The 15,239-nt window shown below is 35.4% G+C and overlaps 1 protein-coding gene across 8 annotated transcripts in view; it reads right to left on the bottom strand.

Annotated features, from left to right (window-relative positions):
- GOLGB1 (golgin B1) overlaps window positions 1-15,239 on the bottom strand; it is an 85,179-nt gene that overhangs the window by 57,577 nt on the left and 12,363 nt on the right. For 6 of the 8 annotated variants that reach the window (XM_063077327.1, XM_063077349.1, XM_063077357.1 and 3 more), the window contains exons 2-8: window positions 13,480-13,574; window positions 12,510-12,662; window positions 12,152-12,304; window positions 10,005-10,133; window positions 6,238-6,363; window positions 3,948-4,070; window positions 2,715-2,828 (exon numbers count right to left, since the gene is read on the bottom strand). In XM_063077327.1, the coding sequence (XP_062933397.1) occupies window positions 2,715-2,828; window positions 3,948-4,070; window positions 6,238-6,363; window positions 10,005-10,133; window positions 12,152-12,304; window positions 12,510-12,662; window positions 13,480-13,572 (891 nt within the window). In that variant the 5' untranslated portion in view covers window positions 13,573-13,574. The remainder of the gene's footprint in view (window positions 1-2,714; window positions 2,829-3,947; window positions 4,071-6,237; window positions 6,364-10,004; window positions 10,134-12,151; window positions 12,305-12,509; window positions 12,663-13,479; window positions 13,575-15,239) is intronic. The other 2 variants (XM_063077367.1, XM_063077372.1) reach the window with 1 other exon arrangement.

Genomic DNA, 15,239 nt, shown 5'->3' with positions numbered 1-15,239 from the left:
AGCATAGTGAAGTGACTCTTCTAGGAGAAGGATGGAGCTAGGCACTCAGGACGAAACATACAGTTGCATAACACCTAACAGTTTTGCTTCTTGATATTTTGACAGTTTGTACTCATATATACTTATTTGTGTCATTATCTTTTAAATTCTGTCTCTCCCATTAGAAAGTAAGTTCCATAAGGGAAGGGACATAAGTGTCTTTTCTGTCCTTATTGTTCTCTAGCACCTAGCACAGTATATGACATAGAATGGTACTCAATAAATACTGTACTGAATGAACGAACAAATCTAGTCCCTGCCCTCAAGGAACTCAGAGTTCAGGCACACTGAAACAGATAAGTACAGTGATAGAGGTCATGAGAGAGATACAAAGTATTAACAGGAGGAGAGAATAAGGATTGGTTAGGTGGCCTTCCTAAAAGAAAGGCCACCTAATCCAAGATTTAAATAATGAGGAATCAGCCAGGCAAATAAGCATTAAAATGAGTACTTTAGGCAGAGAAACTGGCCAAGAAAAGCATAGAGGTTAAGAAAAAAACATGGTTATCTATATAGTATGGAGTTGTTAGTGGGTAAAGCTCTAGCAGGAAAAGGCAGGAGATGAGGCCAGAAAAATAATCATAAGCCAAACACAAAGATTTTTATATACCATATTGTTAAGAGGCTTGAAATTTGTTTTTTTAAGTAATGATGATCCTTGATCAGATATAATTTTTGGAAACATCCCTTTGATTGCCATATAGAGGATAGGGGGAAGGGAGGAAGAACGGAGGCAGAGAAAAACCTGTCAGGAAGCACTCTCTATGCAAAGATGTCCTGAGCCAGAACTTTGGTACTAATAGTAGAGAGGACAGATTCAAGAATTATCTAAGAGATAAAATCAGCAGAATTTGATAAGTAATTAACTATAGGGTATTAAAGAATATGGAGGAAATAGGAAAGTCTAACAAGTTTTATTCACACATTTGAGTGAATGGTCCATTAATAGAGAGAAAATACAGTAAATATAATAGATTTTACGGAGGGAAGATAAGATTTGTTTTTGACTTGTTGAGGTGCTTTTGAGGTGCTTGTGGGATAACCATATATCAGTAGGAAACTGGATATATACCAAATGCACTGGGGAGATAAATATTTGAGACACATTAGTGGCTGTGGGGATGGAGTCTCATATCTACCACAAGAGAATATGAGAGAGTGTATATGGTAAGAATACTGGGCTGGGGCTGGTACATTGGAAAACATTGTTAATGAGCAAGAAGAGAAGTCTATGAAGTAAAAATAAAAGAAAAGCCCCGGAGTTGTAGAAAGAGAACCAAGAGAATGCAATGTTCTAATAGTCAAGGGAATGGAAAGCTTCAAGGAATGAGTGATCAACAGTAACAAATACAGCAGAAAGGTTCAAAAGTAAGAATTAGAAAATGTCAATTAGATTTGACAATGCAAAAGTGTTTCACGACTATCTAGGATGATTTCAGTAGAGTTATAGTAATTTGAGCTATCATACTGTGCTGTTACTATGTGCCAAACACTGTATTAAGTACTTTTATATACTAGTTCATGTGATCCTCTGACATACCCATTATATAAATACTATTACCCCTGTTTTATTGATGAAAAATCTGATGCCTACCAGATCAACCTGGGTATGTATGAATTCTCTATACCTGAGTTTCTTCATCTGTGAAATGGTGATAATAATGGTATCTATTGCAAAGGGATGTTGTTGTAAGGATTCATAGTACTGCTAACTAATACATAATTTGCCAACAGTCATATAGATGTAACTATCTAGGGGGTAACTATATAGTAAGTGGCACAACTGGGACTTGAACCTGATTATCTGATGACAGCCAGAGAGGTGTCTTGGGATCAGGGTATGGACTTTGTGAGGATGGAATAAATAGGAACATGTTTCTATGCTATAGAAAAAGCCTTTCTCAAGGAGAGTTGAAAACTAAGAAGAGAAGAGATAGCTGACTTTCTCCAGCAGCACTCAGCACCCAGAAGAACAATAAGAGAATGTGGACTATAGCACTAATTCTGCATTAGGATTTGGCTACTCTGATGAAAAAGAACAGGGGACACAGGGAATCCAAGGGCTGGGTCCTTAAAGGACAGGGAAAGGAGTGAGGCCAAGGAAAAAGTAACATATTGGAGGAACTAAGTAGAAAGATCAAGTGATCTCAATGGCAATGAAAATCAGACAGTATGAAAAAGGAAATGATAGAACGGGTTATAATCAGGGAATGGGATTTTTGAGTTTTAAGATATTAGAACATCAGCATCCCTGAGCACCTTTATGTTGCGTAATGGGACCATTTCAATCCAATAGGAAGTCAACTGACAGAAACAAGCAAAGAAGGGACAGTACATAAAGCACAAGAATCATTCAGTAGAGAAGGGGTAAAGTGATGGAAAAGAAACCCACTAGAGGAAAATATGACATTCTAAGAGAAAACAGGACTCTATGCTTAAAATGACAAAGGAAAAGAGCAACAATAAATATGTGAAATGTAGGTTCCATGAGGGAAGGAACTGTGTTTTGCTCATCATTTTATCACCACCGCTTAAGCACAGGGTATTTGTTGAAAGAATGAAGAAATAGCATCAATTCTCTGAAGACTTATAATAGGCTTTTATACCCACTGCCTGGCAAACTAAAGTGGAAATGAATACTCCCAAGGCAGGTGGTAAAGATCCTAAGGCAGTACCTGGTTCCTCTGTTCGGCAGCAGTCAGCTCCTGTTGCAGCAAGTCCACAACCTGAGCACGGCCCAACAAAGCTTCTTCATATTCTTCAAGCTTCCTCTGCAGCATCCTCAATTTCTGAGAAAATGTTTTAGATATAATATACTAACAGATGAGCACTATTATTTGCTTATCTTTCAAAATATCATATAGGTTGTGTATTTAAATTTGGGGGTATTGAAGATGACAGATTAAAGAGTGGGACACCAACATGCCATGCTCCTCATCCAGCAGCAACAAAGAATCACCAAAAATATCTTCTCCAGAGCACTGACAACAGCCAAACCCAGATGCGAGCAAGTCCCTGAATTAGGGAGACTTTTTAACAAATAGAGAAAAATGACATGTATCCACTTCAAAATCATATAGTTAATGTCCTATACCTATATAATATAGGTACAGGTCTATCTCACCCACTAAAGAGAACATTCTCTGCAAGCAAAAAACATTTCTCTTCTCCTGGTTTCATGTACAGGGCAGGTACTTGAAAAACACTTGCTGAAAAAATAAATCAATGATACACATATACAACTAATATTCTACTTAACGAAGTACTGTATTCTAAAGTTTATTTAGTGGTGAATTCTTAAGGATTGCTTAGGACCTGAAAGAAGTTTTCACTCAAAAACATTTAAACAGATCAAAGTACCACTGAAGTGCCTTTCAGTACCGCACTGCACTACACGCTAAGTAAAAACAAACACCCTTGAATTAGTAGATGGCAAACTCAAATACAATGAAGTCAATTTTCAAAATCTACTTAATGAATTTTTTAAAAAAAGAATTACCGATTTAATAAAAGACTGCATGGCTTCAAAATCACTTCTTTTCATCTCTATAATTTTTTGAAAGTTTAAAACTGACTTCATTGATTTGAAGCTTTGGATCAGTTTTTTAATGCAGGAAGGTAGCTACAATCAGCAAACTAAAGAAAAACTAATTTCTGACTACCACATACATTCACCAATTAAACTCAGCCTTTGAGTACCAACAACCTGATTAGAGGGATAAAAGGCAAAGTAAGGATAAGAATAAATAAATAAATAATATGCAACAGAAGACAAGAACACCAAAAGAAGCCAATAAGGAGTACGCTAAGACCAAGCGAAGAGCAGTGGGTAAGGGTAGAAAAGTGGCTGTGATTTCATTAAAAGTTAACCAAAATCATAGTCATTCTACTAAGTTTTAGCAACACACCTGTTGCATCTCTGTTTCCACATCTGCCTGGGTTACTAACTGAAGAAGCTCATCTTCATGAAGACGAACTTGTGTTTCAAAGCGGGCATCTTTCTCTCGAACCACCTGTTGCATGGAACTCAACTGAAGACACACACCAGAGAAACTATACAAGTTACACTCCCCATATATTACAAAACAAAACTCACAGACTACTCTCCAAAGATAGACATTGAGAACTGATAGACAGTAGCATTTTCAAATTAAATTTTGAATGTCAAGGATGAGAATGTTGGAACAGAGGCCTGACGGTAACTTCAAAATGTGAGAGAAAGCATATTATTAAATCCAGAAGTCAGCCTAAATATACATTTTGATTAAAAATTTTATTTTCATGGTTACTAGAAATATTTCAAATATACAAAAGTGTATTTTTTTAAAGTTCTAAGATTACAATATTAAACCTACAAAGTGAAGTTAGACTTCAGTTAAACCCTACACACTTCTTCCAATACCACACTTATGCTCAAAAACTTTCAATGAAATTCTCATGGCCAATAAGTGAAAATTCAAGCAAATGTATCTTTAATTCAAGATTCTCTACTACTAGAAATACAAATCTATCTTTCTAGTCTTATTTTCAAAGAATTGGTTCTACTAAAGAATTTGTTGTGCTTCCAAACCCATGCCACCTCTCCAGACAGCTATTTTCAGCTGTCATTACTTCCAGGCTTCTAGATCATGCTCATTTGTAACTGGTTCTCAACAGAATGAAATGTAAATAAATGAACTGATTGTGAACTGCTCAGTATCAGTGTTTTTGTTTTGTTTTTAGATCACGCGTGCATGCCTACTTAACCGTTTCCTTAAGATCTATAGTTGAGCATGCTGACCAGCCCTAAGCTTGCCCATCTTGCATTGGTCCTTCAACTAATGCAGATTTCTCAGTTTGTGACACCTTGAATTGACGTCAACTTGGCTCTCCTTCTTGGTAGGAGAAAAAATCCTCATAATTTTTGACTTATCTGAATTCTGACCTCACTATGAATTTGGAATCCTGTGTTTGAAGTGTGTAGGCACTGGAGTCTTTTGCTAGCCAAACACATTTAACTCCTTTCCCATAAGTGTACATATCATATTATTTTTCTTCTCTGAGACTTTGTTCACACCATCCTCCCCTATTGGAATACCTTACCACGGCTTGTCTAGAATAAATCTATCCATCATGGTTTTGCCTAAATCCCAACTTTTCCATGTAACTTTCCCTGTCACATTCACAGTAACCTCTTTTACCTCTCAAAACATTTTTGTTTGTACTGCTGCTTGCTTTGGCACTTATTTGAAATGGCTTGCATTATGATGGATCTATTACCTATTTATATACCTTGGCTTTCCATATTTTAAGCAACTCATAGGTAAAAACCATGTTTTGCATTTCTCCATCCTACACTATATACAATAGTTGCACATAGAAATGACACAATAAAAGATAACAGGTAAAATTAAGGATTTTGCATATACCATTTTAACTGCACACATAGCAGTAGGCCATCTACAGACAGAAGGCACCACTAACACTATAAACTATCGATAAAGTAAACACCTGATGGATAAAATTAGCTATGTGCCAAGGTTCTTCAGGGAAAAAATGCTGTATGATTCAAAAGCATTTCCAAAGGAAAAATATGGGATTGGATGATAAACCAGGAAATTTAGAAAAATAGAAAGAGTTGAAGATGCCACTACAAACAGTCTGGTCCTGGTTGCAGAAATAAATATAAAGAAGAATGTCACATACTGGTGCCATTTAACACTGAATCACATAATCTACACCACTTTCTCACTACAGGCTAAGTAATCTTCTGATTATAATTTATCTTCCTATTAAGATTTTATTTTAGGGAAAGAATGGACCTAATTATTCATATTTCTTTTGGTTTATCTATCACTCCCTTTTGAACTCAGCCTGAGCCCATTCCTAAGAGACTAACTCTCTTGTGTTCTACTAAGATCAAGTTTCTGGATCTGTAGAACTAAGAAACATCCATCATTAGTCTATCATAAATTCATCAAAGCAGATAACACTTTTTGAGGTTTTCTGGTGTTCCCTAATGACACACTTAACTAATCACACTACTTTCAATTTCTTCTACTACCACACCCTTCTAATTTTTACTACAATACTCTAGCTACTATACTTTCATCTACTAAGATTTTAAAAGGCGATTGTTTGAATTGGCTTGCCATGTAATAATCCACAAGACTTCATGATTCTTTATCCTAATGTTTACTAGGTAACTTCCACCCCTACCTGTGCAGCTTGTTCTGCCTGCGTCTGGCTGAGCTGGGTTTGCAAAGTGCTAATGAGTTCCTCCTTCTCCTGGAGCTGTTGCTTCATCATTACAAATTCTTTCATTTCTGTAGAACTCTTATCAAACTGAAAACACAGAAGGAAAAGAGTATTTATTTAAGCAAAAGAAGTAACATTCTTAATTCTTTGACTTTCCTTTCTCATTTTCCCTCCATACCTACCATATTTTCTCCCAATCTCTCTTAACAAAAGGGAATCGCATGTACTGTGGTTTTCAAAAAGTAACTATCAAAATTTGTCAGAAGACAGAAAGAAGCAGTAGCAGTAATTTTTCAATTTCTCTGAATCCTCACATAGAAAGAAAGCACAACTAAATAGTAAAACCAAAAAACCTCGATCAATATTTACAGTGAAATTTGGAAGACAGTCCAATAAATCCTAAAATATAAGCAAGTAAGGGCAAACCACCAGAAACCAGAAGACCTGCATGGTATTAGAGTCTGTGTAAGAAGAAGGAGACAGCAACGCAGTGACATCTGATGACCCTGAGAATAGAAAAACCCCAAAACAGCCAATAAGTATTTGTTGGAAATGCAGAGTTGGCCAATTTTAGAACAGCAGCAAGGCTTTCCCATTCTCCAGCCCTGGGTAAATGTAAGGGGTCTGCAGTGAGGACTAAAAGGGCTAGAGCAATCTAGCCTGTCTGAACTGTCAAAACTGACTCATCAATGCTCCCTTCTAAGACAGGGTCCTGCACTAAGAAGAAACTGCTAGGATTAAAATAAAAATTAAGCTGAACAGAAATAACAGAGACTGAAGAAAAAGGTTTATGCATATTCTGTATAATTCAGTATAAACTAGCAATTCAGCATCAACTATGGGACTACAGAGCACTTGAAATATGCCTACTGAGAAAGAAAAATTTAATTTTAATATTATTTAATTTTAATTGATTTAAAGTTAAAAACTGAAGTATAAGTTATTTTTCCATTAAACACCACTTTGTTTTGGAATAACTTCATTTCACTTTTCCTGTTGCATCAAATAAGATATTGTTGAGGTGTTGTGCAAGTAACAAGGGTACATACGTGTAGTTGGTATCAATGGGTTGATTCAATATGAATGATCTTTTTTCTATACCCCTATAAGCATACTTCAAAATGTTCATGGAAAAACAAAATTGAAATTTCATACAAATCTTTCCATGGACTTTTTGAAGTACCCTTGTATTAAACTAAAATATAAACACTTATTATTATTTTAACTATAACTGAATTTTTTTTCTAGTTCAAAAAATAAGTATAGAAACATTTTTAAGTTTAAAATAAAAGCATTCTACTGCTCTATAGTTTCTTCCTTTTTTTCTTTTTCTTTCCCAATTTTTTTATTGGTTATGAATATTCATGAGATACAAAGCTGATTGTCACCCCTCGTGCCCAAGATGTGAAGGCCAGATCCATATTGGCAGCACGCACCTTACCACAAATCGTGTTTGTACCCCATGTCCCCCACCCAATTATTCCCCACTTCCCTCCCTCTCCCCATTTCCCCCCCACCCCACTTTGTATCCCAAGGTATGTTCTCTCCCTCTGCAAGTCCAATGCACCATTGTGTACTTTCTTTCCTTCCTTCCTTCTCTCTTAGCTCCCACTTAGGAGTGAGTACATGTGGTATTTATCCCTCTTTGCTATGCTTATTTCACTCAACATAAGTTTCTCCAGGGTCATCCATGTCGTTGCAAATGGGAGAATTTCATTCTTTTTTATGGCAGAGTAGTATTCCATAGTGTATATATACATTTTCCTTACCCAATCATCCATCAATGGACATTTAGGTTGGTTCCATGTCTTAGCTATTGTTAACAGAGCTGCGATGAACATGGGAGTGCAGGTATCCCTTTGACATGATGATTTCCATTCCTCTGGGTATATACCCAGAAGTGGGATTGCTGGATCATATGGAAGATCTATCTGTAGTTGTTTCAGGAATTTCCATACTGTTTTCCATAGTGGTTGTACTAATTTACAGTCCCATCAATAGTGCAGGAGTGTTCCCTTCTCTCCACACCCTCACCAGCATTTGTTATTCACCATCTTTTTGATTATAGCCAGTCTAACTGGGATGAGATGGTATCTCAATGTAGTTTTAATTTGCATTTCCCTGATGACTAGTGATGTTGAGCATTTTTCCATGTACCTATTGGCCATTTGTATGTCTTCCTTTAAAAAATGTCTATTCAGCTCCTTTGCCCATTTTTAAATTGGGTTATTTGTTTTTTTTTACTGTGTAATTGCTTGTCTTCCTTGTATACTACAGATATTAGTCCCTTGTCCGATGCATAGTTAGCAAAATTTTTCTCCCACTCTGTAGGTTATCGTTTCACTCTGTTGATTGTTTCCTTTGCTGTGCAGAAGCTTTTTAGTTTGATGTAGTCCCATTTGTTTTTCTTTTGCTGCTTGTGCTTTCGAGCTCATGTTCATAAAGTCTGTGCCCAGACCTAATTCCTGAAGTGTTTCACCTATATTTTCCCTTAGTAATTTTACAGTTTCAGGTCTTATACTTAAGTCTTTAATCCATTTTGAGTTGATTTTAATATATGGTGAGAGGTGCATATCTAGTTTCATTCTTCCACATATGGATATCTATTCTTCTGCATATGGATATCTTCCTTTTTATTTCTAAGAACTACTCCATTATGTGGATATACCAGTTTGTTTAAATATTCACCTGTAGATGGACATGTGAATTGTTTCCAGTTTTTGATGATTACAAGTGAAACTATTACTATTAGACAGTGGTGGTATAGACCAAAGTGAAGGGCAAGGAGAAAAAGCCAAAAAATCTCAGAAATCCAGCTCCCATCTCTTTGAATACAACATAAAAACAATAGAAGAGGGAAGTGTGTTAAGTAAGAAAAGCTTTCCTTTTTTTTTTTTGAATTTTTGAAAAATTCAGGAAAACTATTGCACAAGAATAAGGAGCAGGGCCAGCCCGTGGCTCACTTGGGTGAGTGTGGTGCTGATAACACCGAGGCCACGGGTTCGGATCCCTATATAGGGATGGCTGGTTAGCTCACTTGGGAGAGTGTGGTGCTGAAAACACCAAGTCAAGGGTTAGGATCCCCTTACCAGTCATCTTTTAAAAAAATTAAAAATAAATAAATAAATAAATAAATAAAAATAAGGAGCAAAAAAAGATTAAGGTCAAATCCCATATGAAGTTACTATTAAAAAACAAAAAAACTCAAGGGCCAGGATAATATACTTACAGGCAATAAAAGTATACCAGAGGCATGCTCAAAAAATAAATAGAAATTGTAGCCTATTTCAAAGAGCTAAAAAAATTTGAGAAAATTATACGAGACTTGAAAGAAAAACATAAATCACTATCAGAAAAACTCAGAAACGAAGTGACAGAACTCATGAAGAATTCGATATACAAGAAAAAATCATTTCAGAAGAGAAGACAAAACAAGAAGGAACACAAAAAAGCAAATACAAAATAGAATGCCATAAGTGTAATAAGAAAAAAAAGAAACTTAAAAAATGTTTTAAATGAGGTATCTACAAATATCAACCAAGAATGATAAATACCAATGTATATTCTAATAAAATTACTAGACTTAGGAAGGAAGGAGGGAAGGGAGTTGGGAGGAGGGAGACTGCTAGGTACATAGATAAATATCCATTGGGCATCTAGGAAAATGCACTTGTCATATAATAATCCACTGGGCTTTAGTGATTCGTTAACCTAATGATTACCCCTACCTGTGCAGCTTGCTCTGCCTGTGCCTGTGTAAGTTGGGCCTGCAAACTGCTAATTAGTTCCTCCTTCTCCTGGAGTTTATGTTTTATCTTTTCTACTTCCATCTCTTCCTCTGTAGAACTCTTGTCATGCTGAAAATGCAGGAGATACAGTCATTTACTTAAAAGAATTACAGTGAATATATATTTGATCTTTTGCTCTGATTTGCCTTTTACAATCATTCAATTATAGTTTTATTAAACTTATGGGAGCAAAAAAACCCAGCTGACACAAGAAATCAGGAATCTTAGAGTTTTCTGGTTTCAGTACAGCCAAGTAGTGCCTATTAGACCTACTTTCCCTCAGATAACAGCTATACACTCTGGACAATACAGAAAAAAGCTATCTGAAAATACCAGACAGCAACCAAAAGCAGGAAGATACTGAAGGGGAATTGATACTTGGAAAAAATGACACTGAATTTCCCATTTTGACAGCTTTTAGTATGAGGGCAAAACTAGTTGGCATCATGCAGGTCTAAACCTTAATCAAAAACTTACAGTCTTATTGCCTTGAAGAATCAAGGACAGAGTGCAGGAAACTATAGCTGCTGTTAAGTCAGGGGCAAAACATCAGAGAAGAGCTGGTGAGGGGAAGTCCAAATCTTTCAAAAGTCTGTTTTTTTCCCAAAAGCTCTTCCTTAGACTGAACCAGATTCTGCCTCCCTATTAAATTCACCCCCCAAATGAACCTAGTACTGCTTACTGGAACTACACAGAATAATTTTACACTTTCTTTCACATTACAGTCAGTGAAGCATCTGATGATTGCTATCATTTCTTCAACTGTAGTTTCACAGAATATTTAGCTTTGTATTGAGCGTATAATAGTTAAAGGGTTACTGTGATTGAATGCCAGAACTTACAAATCATTTATTTAACAGAGATAGGAAATGAGGATATAAGACATTAATTTCTTTAAGATCTCAGAGCTAAAAATAAAACAAAATTTAAAAGCAGGATATAAAATGGATAATTAAAAAATCTAACAACATAGCTGAGAGAAATTTAAAAGAAATAAAGCAATATAGGAAGAAAGAGGTTGGTGCCACCACAGGGGAAAAGAATTGTCATAGGGAAAATCAAAAAGTAAGAAAAGAAGAATCAATATAAAAAATTATTTGAGAAGATTGAGAAAAGCTTTAAAATAACCTTTTAGAAGTTAAATAAGACTATCAATTCAGAGAAAGTAATATCCTCTGAGCATTAGCCCCAGAAGGGAAAGACTTATCAGGGTACTAGTGATCCCAAAGGGTTGTACCTAGAGAATTGAATAAAACCTTTTCCCCAAGAACTAAGAACACTGAGAATAAGCATACTAGTGGGTGAAAGGGCAAAACAGAGTGAAATTAAGAAAATAAAAAGATTTCTTATGCAGGGTGAAGTATAGGCTAATTCTGTAATTACAGTGTGCACTAATGATATGCCTGCCTCCATATAATTTATACCAAACTCTCTATAAAACTGCAGTTTCTTGCTCTCTAAATAAGCTGGTTGAACATGAATATTTAGGGATTAACCATAGAGGAACGATAATGAAAATGAATACTGGGATGATGCAGTACTCCTCAAAAGGCAATACTTTCCTTACTCTTCTCTGTATCCCAACTTTAAATTGCTTTGTTGGTGGCAGTCATATACCTAGAGAGGCTCCTTTATAAGGAGTCCAAGGTATTTTATCTCATTTAGCCCACAATTCATGAAACTTTAACCTACTACTATGTGGTTATATGAGGACATAGAATATTCTGTATTAAGTCATTGAATTAAAGGAGCTAGAAGAAATCTTAGTTTGATCTTTTAACCAATGACGAAACTCCTCCAAAAGGTATGGTGTCTCTCCTAAGTGCTTCACTTTAGTCTCCCTGTTAGCCATTTTTAATTCTCTGAAAGTCTAGGTCACAACTGGCATTTCATGTCCATGTTTTCTGTAGTCCTTTTCTTTTTCCTGTGTGTGGCCTATAGTCTAGCTTGATTACAAGCTCAACATGAAAGGACAGCATTTAGTGATGTATTATTTTAGCATCATAAATGTTTGTGATTAGTGAAGATCTGTTATATTGGGAGGTTTTTTCGACTCAGAAAATATATATTATACCCAGTCACCATACCTTGGAGAGTTGCTCCTCTGACTGAGGTTCTGTAGGCAGAACAGTCCCTCCTTGTGCCTTCATTTCTTCTATGTGTTTATTCAAAGAAGTTAACTTGGCTTTAGCATGAAGTTTTAGTTTTTTCATTTTGTTATCAGCAGCTTTTCTTTCTTCCTGCCAGAGAACAATGATGGTAAATACATAAATGTTTATTCACCACTTATCCAGTTCATAACAAACGTTATTTTCAACAGGCATCATGTTACAGTACTAGGGAAATAAGAATCAGATAATCTAATAATCTAAATGAACAGAAAAATCAAAGTGAATGGTGCTTCTGTCCTTTATCAAATGCTCTACAAGACAAAAACACTAGTACCTGCAGAGCTTCATCCTTCTGCTGCAGTTGAACATCCTTCTGTCTAATAACATCTTTTAGCTCCACCACCAACTGTTCTGCATAAGCCAAGCGCTCCAGAACATCCTCTTGTGTTCTATTATTAAATTCCATGTCAGATTCTTGCGGTAATTCCTAGTATTTAGACAAAAAGTTGCAAAGGCACCAGGGAAAAGATTTCAGCTTCCAAACAAGAGTTCCTTCATTCCAACTTCATCTTATCTTTTGTCCAACTCATACCATTTTTAACTAAAGAATCTTTCTAACCTAACCCTGATCCAACAATAACAATTATCATAGCCATTACAATGTATTGGGTATTTTATAAATGTTAAGCATTTTACAAACATTATCTCATTTAAGGTATTATTATCTAAAGAGAAAAATAAAGGAAAGCAAAGATCACAAACCATTAAGTGGAAGAGCACAAATTTTAAAATTAAGAGAGTATTTTAATAAAACTCTGTTAACCACTAGGCATCACTGCTTATCTTTTCAAAAAACTAAAGAACATCTATTGATTCCTTACATGGCCTTCAGAAAATGTAATACAAACTATAAGAGAAATGGTAGATGAATTTATAAAAGCAAGCACATATTCTCAAACTCAAAAAGGTGCTACACTTCCCCCATTAAAACCTTTTCTATGGAACAGGAATATATACTAGAAGATGAGGAGGAATACTTAAAATAATCTGGCACTAAACAAGGCCCATGGGGACAAACAAGAAAGATCTTTCAAGTATCTCTGAGGACTTAGTTCCCATCACTGTGGCTCTTAGGCTACAAACTTACAGCAGAAGAAACATTTATAAAGTTTCAATATTTCTCTTAATCCTTGCTTCCATCTAGCACAAGGGAGGCTGCTCACACCCTTCTATTTTAAATTCTTTTCCTCAGAAGAACAGGGAATATATGTCTCATCAATTTAACTCAGAACAGAGCTACTCACAGGGTCTGAGGGAGCCCTCATATTCTGATCAGTGTCATCTCCTGATAATTCATGCAAAACAACATTTGCTAATCCTGATAATCGGCTCAGCATTTCTGCAGGAAAAGAGGAAAAGAAAACATAAGAATCAGTAAAATGGGAACAGGCATCTCCTATATTGGTAACCACATCATCTATAAGCAAAATAAGAAAACTGTGTAAGTGATATATGTTAGACAGTGTGCAGCATGATGATGTCTTCAAAAAGGCTCTTGAGTGTAGACATGTAGTCACACACTGTACTTTTTAGTGGCAGTTGCAGAGAGATTATAATCACCCTCATTAATATCTATTTTAAATAAAATACAACTACATAATTGTTAAATACAAGTATGTAACTGTTAAGTACACCTTAAAAGTCATCTTTATTATCCTTTCTTTCATAATAATTTCATCTACAAAATGAATTTCTTATTCTTCCTTCCTCTGCCAGACTACTATTCTCTCCCACTTTTTCAAATAAACCCTGTGACTGCAAAATTTTTTTTCTATGTGCCTCATTTTATACCCTGCTTTTTAATTTTGTTTTATTTTTTGCTCTGCAATCTTAAACAAATTAATGTCTTATAGCCTCATTTCCTTCCTTTGTTAAATAAATGATTTGTAAGTTCCAGCATTCAGTCATAGCAGCCCTTTAACTATTATATGCTCAATACAGAGCTAAATATTCTGTGAAAGTATAGTTGAAGAAATGATACTAATCATCAGATGCTTCACTGACTATTATGTGAAAGAAAGTGTAAAATTATTCTACCTTGTAACCCAGCAATTACACTCGTAGGCATTTATCCCAGAGAAATGAAAACTTCAGTTCACACAAAAACTGTGGTGTATACATCTCATGGAATACTTCTCAGCAATAAAAAGGAACAAACTATTGGGTCTCCAGGAAATTATGCTGAATGAAAGAAGCCATTTCCAAAAGGTTACATACTTATATAACATTTTGGGGGTTGGGGTGTGGCTGGCCCGTATAGGGATCTGAACCCTTGACCTTGGTGTTACAAGGCTGTGCTCTAATATATAACATTTTTGAAATGACAAAATTTCAGAAATGGAGGAAAGATTAGTGGTTGCCAGTGGTTAGGGAAGGATGTGTTTGTGGTTATAAAAAGGCAACACAAGGAATCCTTGTGATGCTGGAACTGTTCAACATCTTGACTGTAGCAATGGATACAGAAACCTACACAGGTGATAAATTGCACAGAACTTAATACACACGCATACATATACAAATGAATATACAAGTGAAACTGGGGAATATATCAATGTCAATAACCTCGTCGTGATATTATATAATAGTTTTGCAAAATGTCACCATTAAGAGAAACTTAATAAAGTGTACAAGAGATATCTGTACTTTATCTTACAACTGCATGTGACTCTACAATTACCTTAATTTAAAAAAAAAAGAAAAAGAAATGAACTAAATGCAATGCGATATCCTGTACTGGATCCTGGAACAGAAAAATGACACTAATGGAGGAATTAGTGAAATCTGAACAAAGTCCGGAGTTTAGTTAATAGTAATGTATCAATGTTGGTCAATTAATTTTGTACATTGCTAATGTAATGTGTTATCATTAGGGAGTACTGGGTGAAAGGTATACCAAAACTCTGTACTATCTTTGCAAAATCACTATAGTACTCTAAAATTATACCTAAAAATTTGTTTATTTAAAAAAATTTTCAAAAAGAAAAAAAGTTAAACAGGATTCAAG

Source organism: Cynocephalus volans, chromosome 1 (assembly GCF_027409185.1).
Source record: "Cynocephalus volans isolate mCynVol1 chromosome 1, mCynVol1.pri, whole genome shotgun sequence".
Taxonomy (NCBI): domain Eukaryota; kingdom Metazoa; phylum Chordata; class Mammalia; order Dermoptera; family Cynocephalidae; genus Cynocephalus; species Cynocephalus volans.
Note: the sequence above shows the minus strand (reverse complement) of the source record. Positions and strands in the feature narration are given on the sequence as shown.